Source organism: Mesoplodon mirus (genome assembly GCF_964341445.2).
Source record: "Mesoplodon mirus genome assembly, chromosome: 4".
NCBI lineage: Eukaryota > Metazoa > Chordata > Mammalia > Artiodactyla > Ziphiidae > Mesoplodon > Mesoplodon mirus.
Window position 1 is genome coordinate 112,295,444 of NC_138979.1, and position 23,811 is coordinate 112,319,254.

Below are 23,811 nucleotides of genomic sequence, written 5' to 3' on the forward strand. Positions count from 1 at the left end.
TAAAGAATTCTCAGACCATTCACTATTGAATTACTGTTTAACTGGTAAACTGAGGCAAAATACTGAATAACTTGAAAAGTCACAAGTACAAAGTCCACTGTACAAAACTACTGAACCAGGCTCCCTGTTTATATACTCTTCCAGATATAATTTAAACTGTCTGAGCAAAAGATGAATTCTAAATTCCGCATAAATTGCCTCTAACTGTGCCTTTCTTTTTGCTTGAAAACGCTTTTCATACATTGCCACCGATTCAGTTTCACCTGTAGGTAATGAACACAGAACTCATTGTGGGGAAAAACAAACCAGAATGTGAAAAAAGTAAGATAAGTTATCAGATATACAAGGGAGTGAAACAGTTGATTGAAAAGTACTTTAACCACAATACCTTTTCTCCATTCTTAAAAGAGGCATTTTGAATATTTTAGTTACTATTTCTTTCACGAAAACCCCCCGTTTCCCAATGCTCCCACACTGAGTACTCACCTGATTCATCTGAAAGCTGAATCCGGGCTTTTATTTCTGCTAAGCTGGGCTCCCCTTCTTGGGAGACCGATGCTGCTGCCCCCTCCTCTGTATCCTCTACCTTAGTCACGGTGAAGTGTGGCATTGCTGTAGTTAGGAACCTGTGCTCTCCCTATATTTAAGCTTCCTTCCAGTCTACCTTCCCTGCCTACCTCTTCCTTGCTGTGCCCTTTCCGACTCTGACCACTGTCCTCAGGAGCCCTAGTCTGGGAATCGGGAAGTACTTTCAGCTCACGTGACCCACAGCCCCAAGGGAGTGGAACCTAGAAGACACGCCTTCCACAGTGTTTACCATTCACTTAAAAGGATTAAGCACTCCACCTCTTGCTTATTGTTATTAAACTCTAAGAATCCCAAGAACTGTTTAGGCTGCTTTCCCAGAGCTGCCAATGGCTGGAGAGTGGGAAGAATGCATGGAACTCCGCCCACTGTGTGCTCACCCTCTTGTTTCCTTAAGTTATTTGCACATCAGGATCTCAACCTCTGCTCTCATATCTCACAGGAGAAAGAAGATTAGGGAACAGTTCATTTTGTAAACTTTTCGTTTTAAAGAAAGACTTGCACTTACATTAATTCAGAAAATCAAACTATTTGTAAGCTTCTGTTGTTGCTTTATTTCAAAGCATACTGAAACTACTCATACAAATAATAAAAGTTTTTTTCTTATCTTTCAGATAAGAACATTCACTTGGCAAGTATTTAATGAATATCTATATATTTTATACAAGATATAGTTCTAGATGCTATAGTGTATACAAGGACATCCAAGAAGAGACATTAACTTTCCCCAAAGTCCAAGTTGTTTAAAAGAGCAAAATATTTTTAAAAGGAAGAGTTCAGAGTTTTTTGTATTGTACAGAGTTTAAACATTATGTTTTAAAGAAAAAACAACAACAAGAAAATCCCTGATTAAGAGGTGTACGGTTCCTTCAGCACACACTTAAAATAACATACTTAACTTTATCAGATAACTGTGTTCTCAGTTGATGACTTTAACTACAGAGTATGAGGCCCTATCTCTGCACCTAGACAAGGGAGTTCAGTAACTTGAGCTCTGTGCTATTTTCCATGTTAATGATGTAATATGAGGGCTTTGTTGTTAGTAACACCTGACAAACAAGACTGCACTAAATTTAAAGAAGAATGATGGTTTATAATCCCCATTTATTCCAATATATACCACTTCTAAAAGAGAATGAAGCCAATAGTTGTTAAAGACCTACTCTGTGCTCTGCATTGCACTAGAAACTTTCTGTTATGATCTCATTTAATCATCAAAGCAACAGAAACATTAGGCTAGGAACTTGCCCAAAGTGACAGTTTGTAAATGGTGAAGCCCCTAATACTCTTGTTGGTAGGCAGCATAGAAGTTTCGTAGAAAGAAAACTCATATACACTTACCTCATTTTATTTCATGGGCTCCTGTGTAACACTGGTTTGTAATCTTGCCTGCACCATTGGTATCACCTGGGGAGATTTTAGAACAACTAATGACTGGTCCCATCCCAGCTATTCTGATATAATTCCTCTGGAGTAGAACCTGGGCAATAAGACTTTTAAAAGTTCCCCCAGGTGGTTCTAACAGGCAGCCAAGGTTGAGAACTATCAATACTACAAGAGAAATGTTTGTCACTTGAGAAGCCTTTGAAACTGCTTTTTATCTCTGATAGAAACTAAATCAGGTGTGGTAGTGCCCTTGGTGATTTTTCCATATTTACAACTCAGGTAGTTACTCTGCTGATTTACTCAAAGGAACTACCAAATTGTCAGAGTTCAACATTTTATTCTAGGTTCCAAATTTATTAATACTTTAGTGCCATTGGATATTTCCAATGGGATCTTACTTTTCATATTTAATTTATTAAGAGAGTTGAACTGTGGCTAATCTTTTATAGTCAGTGGACAGAAACAATGACTTGTGTTTATAAATCTATGTACAGCTTGTACACACAAGCCTATGTACAAATGTTATCCTGTCACCTCTCCCCTCTAAAAAAAAACCCCTCAAACTAAACAAGTAGGAATGTAACAAATCCCTGTTAAAACGATGAGTAATTTATTTACCAACTTGAGAGAGAGCTAACTTGCCAATAGTTCTCTCCTAGACTGGACTGTAGATAACAGTGCAGAGGCATAAAAAATTCAAGGCAAGGTTAAAGTAATATAGAAAATGTTGGTGGGGGGAAAGTGGCAAAGAAGAGATGCGTTAAGTGCTATATAGGAACAGTGGTTAGACAGAGAAGGTGGGATGTAAGAAACAGCTATTTAAAGTACAACAAACTACCACAATGAGGTATACCATTCCACAGCCACCATGATGGCTAAAACTGGTAAGACTGACAATTTTGGTGAGAAAGTGGAATGAAAGGAACTTTCATACATTGTTACTGGAGTGTAAATTGGTTCACCCACTTTGGAAAGGGGTCTGGTACTTTCCCCTATAATTCAACAATTGCACTCCTCAGTATTTACCCCCCTGAATGAAAATAGTATAAGATTGTTCATAGCAGTTTATTAACAACTGGCCAAAACTGGAAACCCAGGTGTATAACCACAGGAGAATGGATAAACTCTGATATATTCATACAAAGGATTACTATTCAGCTATAAAAAGGAATGAACCAGTGTGATACCTACAACAATATAGGTGACTCTCAGAAACATTATGCTAGGTGAAAGAAGAGTACATAAACAAAAGTTTTTGTTTATTTTTTTTGTTAAGAGTACTTAAACGAAAGAGTACATAATATATGGAGCCACTAATAGGAGGTTTTAGAGCTGGCCAAAGTAATGTGGTGCAAAAAAAATAGGACAGTGGTTGCCTCTGGGGGAATGGAAGTGGAGATGGGGCATGAGAGAACTTCGCAGAGTGATGGTAATATTCCACATCTTGATAGAGTTTAAAGTTCCACAGGTATATGCATTTGTCAAAATTCAGTCAATCTTCACTTAAAATTTGTGTATTTCATGGTATGAAAAGTTTAACTCAAAAGAAAAAAAGCTGCAAACAGATACTAAATTCTAACTAACAATATGATTTTGAAGTATTTGGGAAAAATGAACTGATATCTGCAATTTGAACCTTGAAACCTTGAAATGCATATACTAAGATAAATGGATAGACATATGACAGGAAAAGTATAATAAAATACTAATGATAGATTCTGGGTGGTGAGTACACAAGTGTTCACTCCAAGTCTTGCAATTTTCTGTATTTTTGAAATTTTTCATAATAAACTGTTGAAAAAATACAATAAACTGACACCATTATGAAAATGAATTGGCAAGTCAAAGACTGGGAGAAAATATTCATAAAACATATGCTTGACAAAGGACTTGTATTCTGAGTATACAAAAATCCCCTACTACTTAATAATAAAAAGACAACTCAACAGAAAATGAGCGAGGGCTTCGCTGGTGGCGCAGAGGTTAAGAATCTGCCTGCCAATGTAGGGGACACAGGTTCGAGCCCTGGTCCAGGAAGATCCCACATGCCGCGGAGCAACTAAGCCCGTGCACCACAACTACTGAGCCTGCGATCTAGAGTCCATGGGCCACAACTACTGAGCCTGGGGGCCACAACTACTGAGCCCATGTGCCACAACTACTGAAGCCCGTGCACCTAGAGCCCATGCTCCACAACAAGAGAAGCCGCCACAACGAGAAGACTGCACGCCGCAACAAAGAGTAGCCCCCGCTCGCTACAACTACAGAAAGTCTGTGCACAGCAACGAAGACCCAACGCAGCCAAAAATAAATAAATAAAATAAATTTTTAAAGAAGAAAATGAACAAAAGATTCAAATAGACAATTCACAAAGGAAGCTATACACATGGCTAATAGCACTTGAAAAACTGCTCAGTGGCCATCAAGGAAATGCAAATTAAAATCACAGTTAAAACTGTTGGCAAGGGGCTTCCCTGGTGGTGCAGTGGTTAAGAATCCGCCTGCCAATGCAGGGGACATGGGTTCGAGCTCTGGTCCGGGAAGATCCCACATGCAGTGGAGCAAATAAGTCCATACACCATAACTACTGAGCCTGCGCTCTAGAGTCAGCAAGCCACAGCTACTGACCCCAAGTGCTACAACTACTGAAGCCCGCACGCCTAGAGCCTATGCTCTGCAACAAGAGAAGCCACCGCAATGAGAAGCCCGCGCACCACAACGAAGAGCAGCCCCCACTCGCCACCACTAGAGAAAGCTTGTGCACAACAACAAAGACCCAATGCAGCCAAAAATAAATAAATCTATTAAAAAAAAACTGTTGGCAAGGATGTAGAGCAAATGTTGATGTGAATGTTGGTGTGATGACTTTGGAAGAATGTCTGGCAGTTTTTTAATAAGTTTAAACATACACTTACCCTATGACCCAACAATTCCTTTTCTAGGTATTTACCCAAGAGAGATAAAAGCTAAGTCCACAAAAAAACTTTTGAACATGTATGTTTTTAGCAGATTTATTCATAACAGCCCAAACAGGAAAGAGTCTAGGTATCCATCACAAGATAAACAACCTATAGTACATTCATACAATAGACTATTACCCAACAATAACCAGGAATGAACTACTGATACATTCAACAACATGGATGAATCTCAAAAACATTAAAAATTATACATCACACATTAATTATACGCATACTGAAGTGTTTAGGTGTGAAGCACATTGATGTCTGCAACTTACTTTGAAATGCTTCAACAATGGATGGATCAATGGAAGGGATGAATATGTGATAAAACAAATATAGCATGGATTTCCCTGGTGGCGCAGTGTTTAAGACTTGGTGCTTCCAATGCAGGGGGCCTGAGTTCGATGATCCCTGGTCAGGGAACTAGATCCCACATGCATGCCTCAACTAAGAGAGCCTGCCAGCTGCAACTAAACTAAGACCCGGTGCAACCAAATAAATAAAATAAATAAATAAATAAAAATGTGGTTAAAAAAAAACAAATATAGCAAAATGTTAATTGTAGCATCTGGAGGATATGGATATGGGTGTTCACCATACAATCTTTCAACTTCTGTATACGTTTGAAATTTTTCATTTAAAAAATGTCAGAAAAAAATACAATGAACTGAATGAAGTTTACTGAAATCTAAAAAACTTTGGATCTGAGTATAAAACAAATCACTTATGATCAAATTTCATTTCACATAAAATTCAGGCAGCTGCATAAATGCTTTTCCTGATTCTAGAGTGTTGAATATTGTTTGAAATGAGAGTCATCATACAGGCTTGAAATACTTACACTTTCACATTAAAAAAAAAAAAAAAAAAAAACCCAAGGAATTCCCTGGCGGTCCAGCGGTTGGGACTCCACGCTTCCACTGCCAGGGGCCCAGGTTCCCAGGTTCGATCCCTGGTCGGGGAACTGAGATCCTGCATGGCATATGGCCAAAGAAACAAAAACAAAAACAAAAACAAAAACAAAAAACCCCACCACCACAACAGCAATATCCATGGGAGAACAGACTTGTGCTTGCCAGTGGGGAGAGAGGGTGAGGGAGGGGTGGATTGGGAGTTTGGGATTAGCAGATGCAAACTACTACATACAGAATGGATAAACAAGGTCCTACTGTGTAGCACAAGGAACTATTAATATATTCAATATCCTGTCATAAACCATAATGGAAAAGAATATGAAAAAGAATATATATATAATATAACTGAATCACTTTGCTGTCCAGAAGAAATTAACATGACATTGTAAATCAGCTATACTTAAATAAAATAAATTAAAAAAAAAAATCTATGGTATTTTGAAGCAGTAAGATATAAGGCCAGGCTAGGGCAAAAAGGGCATTTCTTATGGTATTACTTCCACAGTGCTTTATACATTAGGCTAAATATTATACATATTATATTTATTTTATTAGTTTCAGTAAAACACTTGTGACTATATTAAGTCTGTATTTTTAAAAAAGCATGCCCATTCTTTAAAAGAATGTGTCTACTTTGGGTAATATTTTGAAAGTAAAATTTACCATTCTACACTATTCTATTATTAATTTTTAATCATGGCTAACAATTCATGATAACCAGCATTTTATTTTATTCAACCCATTTATTTAAAAAATGAAGACAAATTAGGTTCAGTGAAAAGACTGAAACAAGGGAAAGTCAGTGGGAAATTATTTTCGACATAAGGATTCTCTATCAGTTTTTATATTTGTTATATCCTATCACTAAAAACCATTCAATTTTAAAGCAAATCATATATGTATTTCCTCTTGGTTTGCAGAAACTGAGAACTGTATTGTACAAAAGCTATGCAAATTATCTAGAACCACACAATCTCATTGCAAATTATCTCTGGTAAAGGACTATTTTTCTCGAAACTTCCAGTTCATTGTGGGCTAAAAATTTTGAAAAAAACCCCAATAATAATAATAAAAATTACTAGAAAATGAAAAATATACAAAACACAAATTCCAATTTTTATAGATTCAATAGACATAAACCTGCTTTAACAAACTGCTATGCAAGTTTCTAAAAACTCTGAATTTCCGAACTCATCTCCTCACAGACATAATAAATAGCTCATGGTCCAGCACTGTCTGCATACAACACTCTGAATGGCTCTGTTAGAGAATGATCTAAACATTCTGCTAGAAGAGAATGAGCAGTTCACTACCTAAATTTAGAGATATAGTTGGAGCCTGAAAAGTATACAGATTCTCATTATGTATATACCAATTTCCTATTTACCATACTCAGCAAAACCTTTTTCTCCTTCAGACACTGGGACAGTAAATGTTAATTTAAAATATAAAAATGATCACAAACTAAATTTTGCCTTACTACGTAGACAATTATAAAAAGACTTAAATGAATCAATTACTTTGATGAGGACCAACTATCATGGATAGTAAGGATTTAAGACTTCTAAATCTCAAAATTACATAAAATTGTCTATGAATAGATTTTTATAAGACGGCATGAATAATGAATAATGTATTTTGGGACTAACGACTGAAAGATAGTAAATACATAAAAGACATTATTTTCTGATGGATTCGTAATATTGTAGGGTAAGGATGACAAAGGGTTCTCCAAATCAAAACATCAGAAAAATCTATGCTTTACTGAGGCTGAAGGAATCATGCATTTATTCAATATATATTTGAGTGTTCACTATGTGCCAGGAAACAGGAATGCAATGGAGAACAAGACTGCTCCTGCCCTCAAGGAGTTCGCAGTCTTGTTATCCAATTAGCTACATAATAAAAGGCAATATAAAACAATATACTGTAATACAGTATAAGCATAGAAAGAATCTTGAGAGCACAACACAGCACTACCTTGCCCAGTTACTTCTACAGGGACCTAAAGTTGTGAGTCTTCACTAGAGGAAAGAATGTAGCAGGATAGTTGATGGCTAGCTAATTTGCTAGCTACACCTTCCATTTTGGCTACTGATCCAAATACTAAAGAAGGCATTATCAAAAGCCTCTGAGTACTTAGAGCCCTCAGCTTCTACTGTTATCTTTTTCACAATATTGCAATTCCCTGTATAAGACTGCTCATCTCAATGTCATTATACCCTAGGTATGATAGGACCCAAGAATCACCAACCAGAGGTAGCACTGGCAGCTACCAACATGGACTACTCAGTAACTCAGAATCTCATTTCTGATGTATGACATTTCATTCTTTTATTATGAAATACGCTATATGGGCTTCTAGTCAAGGCTACCAATACTGTATAGAAAATAAAACTGATGTTAAGCACCATACTGTCAAAACTTAGAACATATTTCTAAAAATGTAAAGAAAAGAAAATGAAAACATAATTTGAAACAAAATTTCCTTGTTAATTTTCACCTCAGAGAACAAGTGTTTTTATAAGTTATTGCTTCCTTCCTCCCCTGAAACAAAACTCCATTTTAAAATAGATCTACTGAGACATGGGTCAAAATATGAATATTCATTAACTTTAGACAGACTAATGTAACTAAATCAGTAACTGTTCATGTAATTCAGCACTATTATACTGCCCTAGTTATCTGAGATCATTTGTGTAAAAGAGAGTAAAATACACATTGTTAGGCCAGATTTCTTGTTAGGAACACAGAACCTTAAGTTATTCTGGAAACATGTCATTTTACTACTTTTTTTAAAAAACGATTTCCTTTCATGCCCCCAATCCCAGGCAAAATAATTGCAAAAATGTACCCAGAAGATAAAGATGCATTTCCTTATGCTTGCTCTATTATACATTTGCAGTTGAATAAATGTTTCAACAGAGCCAGCCACCATTAGCAGAGAAAGTGTAATGACAATAATACTGGTGTTAGAATCACAAACACTGGGTTCAAATCACTATTTTTCAATTTATTACTTTTATGACCCTAGGCAGGTTACTTAACCTTATCAGCTTCAGCTTTTTCCTGGAGAAGAATCCACCTTAGCTCAGAAGAAAATGACTTTTTTTTTAAATGAAAAAGTATCAGAACTGATGATTTTTCAGCAAAGGAAAGAATTAACCTCACCTAATAGGAAAGCCTGTTCTCTATTTCCTATTAATTCCTAAAATTTTATTTGGAAATTAGAACATTGCTAAATTAGAAAACAAATAAATCAGGGGGCTTCCCTTGTGGCGCAGTGGGTGGGAATCTGCCTGCCAATGCAGGGGACACGGGTTCGATCCGTGGCCTGGGAAGACTCCCACATGCCGCGGAGCAACTAAGCCTGTGTGCCACAACTACTGAGCCTGCGCTCTAGAGCCTGTGCTCTGCAACAAGAGAAGCCACGACAATGAGAAGCCTGCGCACCACTCGCTGCAACTAGAGAAAGCCGGCGCACAGAACAAAGACCCAACACAGCCAAAAATAAAAACAAATAAATTTATTAAAAAAAATAAAAATCAAAAGCAGAATTTTTTACATGCACCTTGGGATGTAAATTAACTGTTGTAAAAATAAGTATTATTTCTGGATATAAAAAAACGAGCTCAAATATTAAAAGCAAATGCTCTTAAAATAAAGATAAATTTCAGTTGGATTCAATTATCATAGCTCCTCGAAGTGAAAATGTACGTGTGTATACAAGAGTTTTAAACTTATTAGTGTTTTCTTTTTTTAAAATTAGCAATATGAAAAATGAATACCCTTACCCCAAAAGGAAAAACAGCCTTGTCTGGTAAAATGGAAGAAATTTAGGTGCCACTTTGCCAAAAATTAAAGCTATCTACCAAATGGTTCCAACTGTAAACAGATGAATGCTATCAACAGAATATCTTGCACGGATTTCTCAAGGCCATATGAAATGTAATAAGGCTTAGCAATGGAGTAACAAAAATACAAAGCAGAAGACTGAAACCCAGCTCTCAGTTAAAATAATAGGAAATTTTAAAAAGAAAAAAACAAAAACTAAAGTTAGGATTAAGACCTAAGTATACCTGCCATTTCCTAACAACTTAATACAGCTTTTGTTTTCTATTTCTGTCCTTTCCAAGTACAAAAACTTAAATTTTAAGGAAAAAACAAACAAAAAAAAGCTTTAGCCCTTACATTTTTTCAGTTAAAACATCCAGCGGTAATTTCAAATTTTCAAGTTTTGCATAGCCTCTCAGATTGACTTATTAATTGTACAATATTGGTTCGATTCTGAAATCTTGTTACCTGTGAATTCCACCTGTGATTTAACAGTAGCTTAAAATTCTTCAAAAGTAAAATGCACTTGAATATCAGAAATGTTAAAAATATGACAAATGGGGACTTTCCTGGTGGCGCAGTGGTTGGGAGTCCGCCTGCCGATGCAGGGGACACGGGTTCGGGCCCTGGTCTGGGAGGATCCCGCATGCCGCGGAGCGGCTAGGCCCGTGCGCCTCAACTACTGAGCCTGCGCTCTGGAGCCCGCGAGCCACAACTACTGAGCCCGCACGCCTAGAGCCCCCCCCCCAAAATATATGACAAATGTACACCTTAGAACTGAGCAAATATGGTAATAATATTTCCTATTAATCAACTATTAAACTTCTGCAGTTAAAGCAAGGTGCTGTGTGTGTGTGTGTGTGGTATTGTATGTTCTGCAGTCTTGTGCTCATATCTTTATACATAATTGCAGGGATTCTACAAAGTACACCAAAGCATTAATAACAGGGTTTTAATGGGGAATATCTTCTTGGTTTTCCATTTACTTATAAAATTTCATTAAAATAATACATTGTTTTACACAATCACAAAATAAAATGCTTTCATAATTCCTACAATACGGCTCTCCAAATTTTCATATCTACTGCTAAGAAACACATCACCAAGAACTTAAACACATAAGATCTGCACTATTCTGAGTCAACAAGCCCACCAGGTGCAGCTGTGCAGATTACATCTGGCCAAAAGGGCAAGGGGGTTGGGGGGACTGAAACCAGTTTGCCCTTCTCCAGTGAAGCTTGCAAGGGGTCTGGCTAGTCCAGAAGTATTTATTACGCAGAGGAGGCAAAAATAGCACCACGATTCAAAAGTTTACAGCAAATATCGTCCTTCTAGGTCAGTACAAATTGCCTTAAACGTCAGCATTAGAAACATTCCCCTTTTTCGAAGAGCCTTAACATTAGAAAAGCATGACTTTTTGTTTGTTTGTTTTTCGGTGCACGGGCCTCTCACTGTTGTGGCCTCTCCTGTTGCGGAGCACAGGCTCCGGACGCGCAAGCTCAGCGGCCATGGCTCACGGGCCCAGCCGCTCCGCGGCATGTGCGATCTTCCCCGACCAGGGCACAAACCCGTGTCCGCTGCATCGGCAGGCGGACTCTCAACCACTGCGCCACCAGGGAAGCCCAGAAAAGCATGACTTTTATAAGATTCTTAGGTACCCAGGAGTGTCCTCTTCCTTCTCTTCCATTCCAGTACAGGTAATATCAAAGCAAAGTTTATGAGAATCTGGAATCAAGAAACATGCCTCTGACAGGAAAAGAATGAGGCACCTCATAGAAAGAATTAGTGAGGATATAGCAGAGACCACCCAAGATAAAAGACAAGAAGTTGAAGCAATCACTCTTCCAATCAGTAATATTTAATCAAATATCTAGAGTATTCTAGGACAGAATCTATAAAATAAAGTCCTTTCTATTAAAGTAGCTTCCTGGGGCTTCCCTGGTGGCGCAGTGGTTAAGAATACACCTGCCAATGCAGGGAACACGGGTTCGAGCCCCGGTCCAGGAAGATCCCACCTGCCGCAGAGCAACTAAGTCCGTGCGCCACAACTACTGAGCCTGCGCTCCAGAACCCGCCACACACAGCTACTGAAGCCCGCGCACCTAGAGCCCATGCTCTGTAACGAGAAGCCAACGCAATGAGAAGCCCGCGCACCACAACGAAGAGTAGCCCCTGCTCGCCGCAATCAGCGAAAACTGGCTCGCAGCAACAAAGACCCAATGCAGCCAAAAATAAATAAATAAATAAATAAAATTTAAATAAATAAAGTAACTTTCTGGATTGCAGTCCAACCTTTTAAAAGCTTGTATTACAGATATTTTCAAATATACACAAAATCAGAGAAAACAGTAAAATGAATCCTCATTAATCTAATTCAACAAATTATGTTTGCCAATCGTATCTATCTCTCCTCAACTGTTTTGTGGCGTGGGGGGAGGGAGGGTGGAGTACACTTCGTTTCACCTGTAAATATGTCAATACATATCTCTACAGATAAGGGCTTTATATTACCACAATGTCATAAATATACCTAAGAAAATTCACAATAATTCCTTAATATTTTTTAACACCAAGTACGTGGTCAAATTTCCCTGATTTTCTCAAAAGTGGCTTTTTACAGTTGTTTTGTTCACATCTGGATCCAAAGAAAGTCCACACATTGCATTTGGTTGACAGCTTTTTATCTGTAACAGCTCCCCCCGCCCCCGCACCCCTTTGCTCTCTCCTCCACTCCATGCCATTTATTTGTTGAAAATTCTAGTTATTCAATAAAAATTCCCACATTCTGTATTTAGCTGATTGCTACTTGTGGTGTAAAGTAGTATATTATAAAGTTTAATCATTGGCTTTGCAGTATGGAGGAGAGGGGGAAAAACAGATGGGGTCTGTAACCAAAACGTTTCACACAAGTGCTACTTGTCTTTTAAAAAAAGTGGGGGGAGGAATCGAGCTTGAAAGAAGAATCTATCGGAGGATGCTATCAGGAAAGCTAAGAAGGTGCCAAATCCATGTGTTTTTACAAAACTATCCATTTTATTATGTTACACAATGTTAGTTACAGCTGTCTGTTAGTATGTCAAAGTGAAATGGTAGTATTCAATAACCGTATAATATGAAAGGTATATTTAAAAGAAAGGTAATAGTCACCTGCAATTGGCAGTACAATGTAATTCACTTATTTTTGCTTGGGGCAAAAAACTAGAACTTTTTTCCAAAAGTATAAAAAGATTGCTTGGTACTTTGAAACATGCTCCTATGAAAAATAAAAAGATAGCTTTGCAACATTATTCTGATTCTTAGTCAAACGTTATTTAACCCTAGCATGAGAGATTGATGTGACCTACAAATAACACACAGAATTATTGGTAGACCAGCAGAGTGGGCTAAACGTCCATATGTAATATAATGGCACCAAGTGCAGATAAATACCCTGTAAGACCTACTGGCGTTTAAGGAAAGGCCTGCTGGGCCTTGTCCACTTGGTGAACGGCTGCTTACCCTTCGCAGCCCACCTCAGGTAGGAAAGTTCTTCCCATGCATATAAGATTAATCCCTCTTCCCTTCTGAGCTATGGTCTCCAACTCTGGCTGAAGAGCTTTTAAATACTGTGGACAAAGAATGTTGCCTGCCATATGAGTGAACAAAGGATGTTGAGGCCATCAAGCCATCAGTCACTGCAGCCACCCCCAATGGTGCACCCTGAGGGGATTCAAGATGGGGAAAAACAGGATACTGGCCCTAGGTAGCTAAGGCGCATCTCAAAGGAATAATTTCAATAAGCCCAGAGTCTTGCATCTTCTCATACACAGAACAGCACTAAATTCAATAACTTGAGATGTCTGGTTTTCTTTAATTGGCAGTAATCTTTTGATGTTTCGACCACTTGGTTTTTTTTTGCAAAAACTCCTATATATCCTGGCTCCTCCCTTACATCTTCACAACAGTCCCTCAGAGCTGTATGAGAGGTTGTCTTACTGAGGGTTTAAGTCCTCAGTAAGTCTGTCAAGTAAAACATAATTCTCAACTTTTAGGTTGTGCATTTTTTTTCAGTCGACAGCATTATGCTCTTAAGAGCATTATGGTCTTCAGGTCCCTGTCCTCAAGCCTACAGCCTAACTGAGAAAGATAATATGTAAACAAACAAATAAAAAAACAAAATTCAGTGAAACAGGTGCTCTAGTAGTAGTCTGTATAAGAGATATAGGGACTTAAAGAACTGATCTGATCTATCTGGGTGTCGGGTTGAATGAGAAAAGGTTTCAGAGGTGGCTCCATGAAGGAGGGGCTTATCTAAATAATTTTTGCATCTCTACCAGCTAACATCCCTCACTAACACTTGGTGACAGCCAGCCTCAAAGTTGATACACTTAGAGGTCCTGACTCAAGTGGTTTTTATTTTTACTCCACTTCAGAAACCCACTCCCAAGGCTGCACACTCGATCATGTTAACACTGGAACTGCCCCACCTCTGAATCCATTAACCCCAACATTCGTCTGTCTGATCACAGTCTTCAATCCCTCTACATCATTCACTATCACTTTTACCTCGTCAAGTCCTCCAGTCTCTCAGTGTCTCCATTTTACCTCAGTTCATCATTTTCCTTAACTATATTTTTCTACTGTATTATTCTAAAATTTGCTGTATTTTTCTCTTTTTTTGTATCTTGATGTATACTTCTATTCCTGCATTTATCATACAGCATTATAATTTATATGAAAATTTGTTTGCTTTCTCTATTAGATCATAACCTTCCTTAGAACAGTAATTGGATTCTTTTTCTCAGTCCTGCATCCTTAGCACCCAGAACAGAGCCTGGCCCATAATAATTGCTCAGTAAATGTTGGTGCAAGTGTTCTTGTCATTTTCACCACTATTTCCATGAGCGCTCCAAAGGCAGAACCTGTATTTTACCTGAGCATTTCCTATAATTCCTACTGGAGTGCCTCACACATATCAGAACCTCAGGGAGCATTTGTTGAATTGTAAAAGGTTGAAATGTTATTAGAAAATGTATAAGACATATAAAAATATGTTCTCTTCTCTATTTTGGTATTATTATTTTAACAATCATTTAAGTTAACCAAATGGTTATGAGGCAAATGTAAACAATGTTCATCATGGCAGAGGCAAAATGATGTAATGGAAAGCCCTGGACAGAAGTCAGGAGGCCTGCATTTCAGTCTTGGCTCTGCCACTCATGATCTACTAATAACTATCTCTGTAAACCTTATTTTCCTCATTTATTAAAATGGGCTTTGACCAGAATTTGATTCTTGATCATCTGAGGTTCCCTAACTAACATGCTATGGCCCATAAAAATTTTTTTAATTACAAAAGTGATACACTCTCAATATAAAAAATTGTACATGCCCTACTGAATTGTTTAGATAAAGGAAAATTCCCACTCTCCACCCTATTTTCATAACTGTCCAGAGGTATCCACTCTCAGCAGTTCCTTCTGAACCTTTAAGGCATTCTTCATGCATAAGCAAGTACAGTGCTAAGATCGCTGATTTTATTTACCAACTCGACAGTCCCATAAGTTCTAATGGAACCTTGACAAAATGAAAAAGAACTATAAACACTTTGATAGCAGAAAGATAATTACTACTCAAAAGGCCAAGAGTAGGAAAAAATTAAAACACAGATAGAAATAAATATTTAAAATTTGGTGTGTCACCCCGCCCTGGTTGTGCAATGTAATGTGAATAAAAGGTATATGACACGATAAGAAACTTAAGGTGGGAAGAAATGTGGGAGGCATGGGAATTGTGGGGAAAGGAGAGAGAATGATACCAATGTCGCAACCACTGAAGGATGTAAAAAGGGTCCCCCCCCACAAAAAAATCACAAAATTCTAAATGGTAAAATAGCAAACACAATTCTGAAATACATTATGAACTTAAGGATAGAGTCCACTGTAGAAGAGGAAGTAGTTGTTTTCCTATGCTAAATCCTACCCAGAGACAAATGTAGATTAACACATGTCCTTGATTTCCTTGACAACAGCATCCTTTGAAGATCAACATCTACGTCCAATAAGGGTATCTGCATATTACAAGGCCAAAGGTGAAATAATTACATTTCTAACCAGTTCCCTCTGATAGTGTGGAAAATATATGACAGGATGATCATCATAAGAATTTTTTTAAAAGACAGTAAGGGAAAAATAGGTCATTGGGAAAGTAGGAAACTTGATTCCCAAGAATACTCTCGGGAAAAGTGCGATCTAATGGCTGGACTGTTAATTTCCCTTTCATCTAGTACCAGAGACTATTTAAACATTAAGGAAGATGTTAGGTAGAGAACCAAGCTTTAACTTCTGTACCCAGCTAAACGAGATAGATTTTACCTAGACACATCCCCAGTTTTACCTTATGGTGTAAAGCAATACCACTCTAGACCTTAAAGAATGTTTATAGATAAGGACAAAAGCCTGGACAAGGATGATCCCGTTTCTGCAAGGCTAACTAACACATTACTGAAATAAGTCCACTTTTAAAAACAGAATAAAAATATAATTCCATAATATATGTCACAAACCCAACAACATTTAACTATAAATTACCTAATGACAATTACAGCATTAAAAAAATTAACACTTACAGTCTTATCTGGTATTTTTACAACCTAAATAGAGTATGATGGGTAAAAACTAAAACTACAATTTAGAATTAATTTGTAAGAAGAGAAAATGATGAATTATTTTTTATTCCATAATGTAATTTTAACACCATGGTACATAGTGTAAAGTCTGTCAAGAAGTTGAAAATTGTTAAAAGTCCAGGAATCAACCTGTAATGTCTTCATTAAAAAAAAAAAAAAAAGATTAGTCAAGGATAAGTGAATTCTAGGACTATAAACTTTACCAAATCTACCTTGTCTCCAGACAGGAAAAAACACGAACAGAAATAAGGAACTAAAATCATTCTGGTTTCCTGCACCCTTTAGGTTAGGAGGAACAATATTTCCTGACACCGGAAAATGGCAATTCAGAGGCTGAAGCTACGGTTTTCAAATGTGGGTAGAATATCATTGTAAGAACCCTGAAGATTCTTAAGAGAAGTTTTCATTACCTGACAGATCTACCTTAGTTAGAACATTGCATAAAACTAAATATATAAAGCAGTACGGCACTTCTCAAACTTTTCTACTTCAGAGTCCGAAAAATGTTATGACCTCTCTGTTTTATCTCATCACCTCTTTCTCACTAAACCCAATGAAAACCTCCAAGCCCACAGACACAAATTGGTTTAGGAAGCTGAACGTCTGCAGTGGTCAATATAAGTCAGAAGTGGCTTGTGTGCTACTTCCCGACTACAAAGTCTCAGCACTCAGTACATTCCATCTACACTTCAAAGTGAAGAAATTATGTGGGAATCAGAAATCTCCATTCGACAGGATAGCCCCCTCAGATCTACCCAGCCTCACCCTGAGTGAGCTGAGCTACTCGGACCACTGTCTCTGTAAAATATAATTTTTTTAAAGAATTTTATGATACAGTATCTGAAGTCTTTGCAGGAAAGCCAGTAACTAAGATATGATCAATAACTACTCCTCATAACTGGCCTTAAAAGCAAACTGTAACAGTTGGAGCCCCAAAGCCAACTCTCCACTAAATTTTACAATTTAGGATTCTCCATGCTGGAAAATTGTTAAATTCTTTGATATTCATCCTTAACCAAAATACCCATTTCAATTCTAAGAAGACAAAAATGAGGAAGTCAAAACATACACCTACTTTCCTTCTTGCCACATACCTTCGCACACACCAAATTACTATTGCAGAGATCCACTATGCTAACCATTATTCCAAAGGGTTCCTAAGCATCTCAAAAAGAGGTACCTTGGTTCGTGATGATTATTCTATAATGGAAAAATGATTTCTCAGTATATTGTCATCCTGGACAAATAAGCCAGTAATGGAAATATTTTGTTGTCTATGTTTCTACTTACCCTCAGTAACATCCTGGGGGTTAGAAGTCCGGTCACTAGCTGGATCCAGTGCAACAGTCGCCAGTGAACTGGTGGCTCCAGACATCTCACTTATAGGCTCACTACGGCTTGTTTCAGGTACACTTTCCCGGGAGCTAAATCTTACCCGGGAACTGGATCGAGAACTGAGGTCCGGGCTGGTGTCTGACCAACCTGGAATGTCATCAATCTTTGTTGGTGTCACCATGAACCGAACTGAAGCCATCTTGGTGGTGTTTTCTGAAGGATGCATTTTTTCTTTTTCTTTTCCTTTACAAGGACAAAGAAAAAAGAAAAAACCCTGCAAAACCCTTCCTCCTACGGTAGCAATTTTGGTTGCAAAAATAGAAAAGATAACTTAAAAAAAACCTCTCAATTACCTTGATTTACACCACACAAAAAGCCACTATATATAAGAATCTTCTACTCAGAATTCAAGCCGCCTGTTCTAAAAAGTGCACTACCAGAAGCTGAAAAATATTTAAGGAAAAAAAAAAAAAAAAAGACAAACGATGCCAATCTCGTGTAACTTCGTTCCTTCAGAATGAAGAGCTATCTAGTTATCTCCCCTGGTCCAGGGATGCGGGCAGACAGCCATGGTCTCAGAGAAGCAGGTGACGAAGCCTTTCTCTCCTCGACCTTAAGGTTTCTGCCGAGGTAGTTAGTCCCTTATCTGTAAATGTCCCACGGCTAGATGAGCAAAGTGCGCAGAGGCCCACCCTTATCAGGCGAATATAGACAGTATAGATCAGATTGCGAAACGGTGTACATCCGACCACCTGTTGTGTATCAGGTGAATACCCCACAGGTCTGGCTGGGAGGAGATGGGTGTAGAGCCACCCGATGTTTTTGAGGCCGATAATCCACTTGGGTCTGGTGGGAGAGGTGAGCATGCATAACGGGAAAAATATCCCACACTATGGATGGAGGAGAATGAGACAAGGGTGAGGAGAGGAGGTTGCAGGGGCAAAGCGGATTCCTGCCTCCGAGAGGTCTGCGGGGGTGGCCCTCCCGCTCTTCTGGAAGAAAGGTCCCTGGGATCTGGGAGGAGGCGGCTAGCGGATCGAGACTCCGCGGACTGCAGTTCAGGGTCGTGGCAGGTAGCTGCTAGTCCATCGAGCCCCCGATCGGTTTGCTGGGTTTCTCCTGCGTGTGACAGGACGAGCCACCCCTTTGCCGGAGACGCTTTCCTCCCCTACCAGGGCCCCGGCGCAAGGTCAGCCCCTCGCTGTTCTTCCTTCGGGTCCTAACAGAAGAGGAGACGGACTCGCAGGCTGGCCCTGGCTGAGCAGGAGGGAGCGGCGAGGATGAGGGTAGGAGGAGGTCGCAGGTGCGGGATCCCGGCGCCAGCTGATTCGGATGCGCGCGCAGCTGTTGTTTACCAGCGGGTAACTGTTTCCGAGCCGCGGCGGGCGCAGGGGGGCTCGGGCTGCCGGGGAGGGAGCCTCCTCCCCGGTCAGATACCAGAGCAGCAGTTACGTGACCTCGCCGCCCCCGGCCCCGGGCCCGGCGGGCTGAGCCGGCGCCGCCGCAGCCCCTCCCTTTCCTCCCCGCTCGTTCCTCATTCGAGGTTAACGGTCCGAAGAGAAACCTGGGGGAGCGGTCGGAGGGCGGCACAATCCCACGAGCGCCCGAAAGCCCCGCCCAGTTTCTGCAGCCCGCGAGGTGGCGGAGAGCTCCGCGCATGCGCTCGCCCGGGTCGCAGCAGGACTGGCGGACAAGGGGCGGGGCCGAGCGTGGGAGGCCCGGAGCACGACGGGAATTGTAGTTGGGTGTGGGGTCCTGAGCTGCCTGCAACTGAGAAAACAAACGTTTTTCGCTCTTGGTCCTGCTGTGTTGTGGTCCTGCTGTGTTGCACAAACTCATTCTGGAGGTGGAGGTATTTCATGGAGCAGGCGATGCCCCTCAGACCCTCAGAAACCATCTCTCTTTACTAAGAGTGTCCCTGAAAATACCACTCATAATTTCTTTAAAAATTATAAACCTCTCAATACCATATATCTCCAATATATGGTATATATTGGGTAGGACCCTCATTGGAGTTTTTACGTAGTGGTCTATTATAAAGCATTGTATGCTCAAATTTATATAGTTTGGGCTACCTTTTTTCTTGTCCTTTAAAAAAGTGCTTTTTTTTTTTTTTTACAATGTATACATCTGTCAAATCACAGTTGTACACCTTAAATATATACAATTTTGTCAATTTTACCTCAGAAAAACTGGAAAAAAAAATGCTGTATTCATTTTCTAGTCAGACTGAAAGCTCCATTAAAGAAAGTGTCTTTAATCTTAGACCTGGAGAAGCCATTGAGACACTTTCTCTTGACTCCATTCAGTGTCTTCCCTACTACTGCCACCAGAATAGTTTTCTTAGAATGTTTATGTAATGCATGAATAGAAGTGTTCAATAAATTTGACTCATCAATGTTTTGTTTGAAAATTATTTCCTAGAGCTTTGATCAAGACATTAATTTTAATTTTAGTTTTTCATCGAAGTACAGTTGATTTACAATGCTGTGCCAATCTCTGCTGTACAGCAAAGTGACTCGGTTATACACAGAGACATCCTTTTTTTTAATATTCTTTTCCATTATGGTTTATCACAGGATATTGAATATAGTTCCCTGTGCTATACCACAGGACCTTGTTATTTACCCAGACATTTAAATTCAACAATCTGGGCCCTGGCTTTGCCTGGGTCCTTGCTCGGCACAAGTGGAAATGTTTTAAGATCATCCCTAGTAATAGATCACAACTGTATTTAAGATGTGAGCCAGTAAGTTCCCTTTTATCAAATGACACACAAAGTCCAATGTCCGGTTTAAAAGATTCAGGTAACAGAATGGAAACTCAATTCCTATTTAAAATGTAAATCTCCTCAAAGCTTGATTCTTTATAAAGCCTGTGATTATTCATTCAGGCTTACAGCTTTCTTACTTGAGGAAGGAAGAAATTTACCTCCCTGAGGGATCAGTTTTCTCCTCAGGCATGCCTGCTGTTCATTCAAATCTTACAGACTTTCCCTTCATTAAAAAAAAAATCCTGGATTTCTACAACATCGAATTTTGTTTCATATCAAAGTATTTTCATTCACTTTATACTATACTTCTTAAGACTCTTCTCCCATTTCTGAGCACATCACACAATGTGCTCAGACCTAAGAGATCTCTTAAGGAAAAAAATCTTCGGTATATTCACACCAATTTGCCTTTCCATTACAGTCTACACAGTAAGTAGCATGGAAAATGCTAATCCTTTTTTTGGTGGGGGGGTAACTTATAAAGACAGAATCACACTCAACATGTTAAAAAAATGATAGCATTCGTTTACTGACTTTGGTTCTTTTCTTTTTTTTTTTGGCCATGCCAGATCTTAGCTCCCTGACCAGGGATCGAACCTGAGCCCCCCAACAGTGGAAGCTGAGAGTCCTAACCACTGGACCGCCAGGGAACTCCCCTGACTTTAGTTCTTAAAAAAACTTCCATAGCAGATACTTTTCCTAGTCATTTGCAGAATATCTAACATTTCTTCGATCATTAACCCCTAATAGAATAGGACGACTCTTTAAAATCCCTCAGATTCTATGCTAAGAACCTTGTTCAGTGAACAGGCCAAGAAATAAAAAATTGCTTGACAGGAAATAATTATCTCATTTCACCATTCCAATAAATTTAAGTAACTGATTGAAAATCATGTCTTCTATTAACTATGACCCAAGTCTAGAGATTTTTTTTTCTCAGCAGTCAACAACTATCCTGAACTTTTCTGCTGGGACAGTCAGACATCAGAGTCCATGAGAAACATATTTACTCCTTTCCAGGGCCAGTCTTGATAAATCAAATTTGTGCTGATTTAAGTTACATCTGCTTCTGGAGTCTAGAATCTTTGATATTGTAGAAAAAGAAGATTGTATCATTGGAATGCAAACTTCACAGAGCAATTTTAAAATCAGTGGCACTAAGCAAACATTCAAATTCAATGTCAAAGGCCATGAATGAGAAGATTGGGAAATACTGACTTGATTAACTTGATAAGGAAAGGAAGAAGCTAGCATTCCTTGAATTCCTGTATACGATATTTTGCCTCATCATCCCTCTAATATGAAGTAATTGGATTAAAAATTTATGGTTGCCCCATAATAGAAGCTCGTCCTAAGAAATCTTCCAGGATTAAAAAAAAAAAAAAAAATTAACCCCCAAGAGTAGCTTGAAAAACAACAAAAATCCCTGCTCGAATCTCTCATACCTCATCTTCTAAATTAAAATCCATGTAGAGTTCCACATACCAGCTAGCTACCAGAAAGAATATAAAGTTAGGTGTATGTAAGAAGAGAGAACTAAAAGCCTGGGAATATTTCCAGAGGGGCGGTAAATATGCATAAAGGCATTCTTATTCACAATGGTTGGACAAACACTGTAGGTACATTAAGATCCACCACTGAACCCTATCAATTTTAGAGTTAGAAGAGCAATTAGAAATGATGAGAAAAATGGAACTAAACAGGTTGACTTTCTCAAAGGGGGGATAATCCTGGTCTCCTGGCTTCCAATTCAATGCCTTTTCTCTACAATATAGCTGCTGTTATTTTTCAAGCAACTCTTCCATTTTCAGTCAGATGTCATTTCAAGGGACAAAAAAATTACTTAAGTGAGCACACAGGTATTTTTCAGTGGATGCTGACAGCTGCACAGGAGTCTTTCTCAAGCTCTCTTCCCCATCCCCAGCACGCTTCTAAGACTCAAAGCACAGCACTGCTCCTGCTACAGAAGCCACCAAAGTTTCTCTTCCAAGTGGTCTTTTGTACCCCTGGGGCCCTCTTCCCTCTCATCTCCCTCGTTTTCGTTTTTAAACCACTCCTTTCTTCCCACAACATACAAAATAAGAGCTCTTTCAAATCATTTTAATAACCTGGCAGTGATTCAAAGTATGAAGAGAAGATTCAAACATCTCCCCTTTAAAGGGGATGCTACCATGATGGCCTCACCACAAGCATGATCAAAGGCAAGGATGAGACCGGATGCAAGGAGCGAGGGTCGTAGCAAGACTTCAAGGCTCACAGATGGAAGAGCCTGGTTTCAGAAAGTCTCCTGAGGGCTAGCAGGCGGCAGAAGAGACGTGAAATTTCAAGAGATCCTCAGAGGACGGGGCGCGGTTGCTGGGTCATGAGCACCTTGAAGCGTTTCTTGATGGTGACTCGGTGTCGAGAGTATTTGTCGTCTGGGGAGAACCGAGCAGGGTGAGCCGAGCAGGTCTGCTGTCCCATAGGGTCAAGCTTCTGCTCGAGGAGGAAAGAGAGAACATAATCTCAGTACTGGAGTCGTGGGAAAACCCAATCACTGGCGTCGTGAGGGAAATGGAGGCTGGGGTGGGGAGGAGGCCGCGCGAAAAGGGTAAACATTAAGACAGGAGCCGCGACTGCTCAGATCAAGAAGCCACACACTCCTGCTTCTACCACGCCTGGCTTCTGGGCTTTCCGGTCCCGTGCCCCCACCCCCCCACCCCCACCCCCAGCTAGGCAACTGACTGGCTTGTCTCGACCGTTCCTCCCAACGACATTTCTCGCCATGCCCATACACAACCTGTTTCCTCCTCTCACCTTCAGCGTGTAGACCCGGTCTCCCTGCTCGTTGAGGTAATACTGGAGAAACATGACCACACAGAAGCGTGAGCTTCTCCTTCAGTCTGCAACGCCTCCTAACTGAAGGCCTCACGTGTTAATTTCCTTCCTGTAGAGCCGGGAAGTCTCGCTCTCAAAGCACGCCGGGAAATGTAGTCCAGTTTATGCCTTTCTCCAGCTGGCCAGAAGGGGGGCGCACTAGCGCGGGACTTGGCCCGTTGCAACCCAGTCGCAACCTTGCGGGCGGGCGTCCTAAGACACGTGGAGTGTGCCCACTGTGTGTCAGGCACTTCTAGGCATTGGAGGGGGGTAGGGATGGATACAGATTGAACATTAATGAATAGAATCCTGTCTTTATCTCAAAATTCACACCCATTTCAGAGGCAATGGGTTTCTAGCATCTGGAGAAACCAGGGCTCCAGGATCCAGAGCCCCTTTTACCTCAGGGAAGAAAGAAGAAGGTTTTCTTCCCTCCCCGATTTTACATCCGGTTCCCTCGCCCTATTTCAAAGTATTGGCGGTAAAGAGTGCATGATG

The 23,811-nt window shown here is 39.7% G+C and overlaps 2 protein-coding genes across 3 annotated transcripts in view; both read right to left on the minus strand.

Annotated features, from left to right (window-relative positions):
- The window catches only part of SLC12A6 (solute carrier family 12 member 6), an 88,045-nt gene extending 68,817 nt beyond the window's left edge, over window positions 1-19,228 (minus strand). The window contains exon 1 of one of the 2 annotated variants that reach the window (XM_082618130.1): window positions 17,640-19,228. In XM_082618130.1, coding sequence (XP_082474256.1) covers window positions 17,640-17,910 — 271 coding nt within the window. In that variant the 5' untranslated portion in view covers window positions 17,911-19,228. Of the gene's footprint in view, window positions 1-486; window positions 804-17,639 lie in introns of those variants that run through there. The other variant, XM_082618131.1, reaches the window with a different exon arrangement.
- Window positions 19,229-22,543: 3,315 nt separating this feature from the next.
- NOP10 (NOP10 ribonucleoprotein) lies at window positions 22,544-23,390 on the minus strand. The gene is made up of 2 exons (XM_082618018.1): window positions 23,254-23,390; window positions 22,544-22,932 (listed from the first exon to the last, which is right to left on the minus strand). The coding sequence occupies exons 1-2, from the start codon at window positions 23,305-23,307 to the stop codon at window positions 22,792-22,794; spliced, it is 195 nt and encodes a 64-aa protein (XP_082474144.1). The 5' UTR covers window positions 23,308-23,390; the 3' UTR covers window positions 22,544-22,791.
- Between the last annotated feature and the right edge of the window lie 421 nt (window positions 23,391-23,811).

Bases quoted from the DNA above. Each gene is read 5' to 3' on its own strand.
- NOP10 (XM_082618018.1), bottom strand. From the start codon at position 23,307: ATGTTTCTCCAGTATTACCTCAACGAGCAGGGAGACCGGGTCTACACG. The intron at 22,933-23,253 runs GTGAGAGGAGGA...CTCCTCGAGCAG, and splicing joins ACCGGGTCTACACGCTGAAG to AAGCTTGACCCTATGGGACA.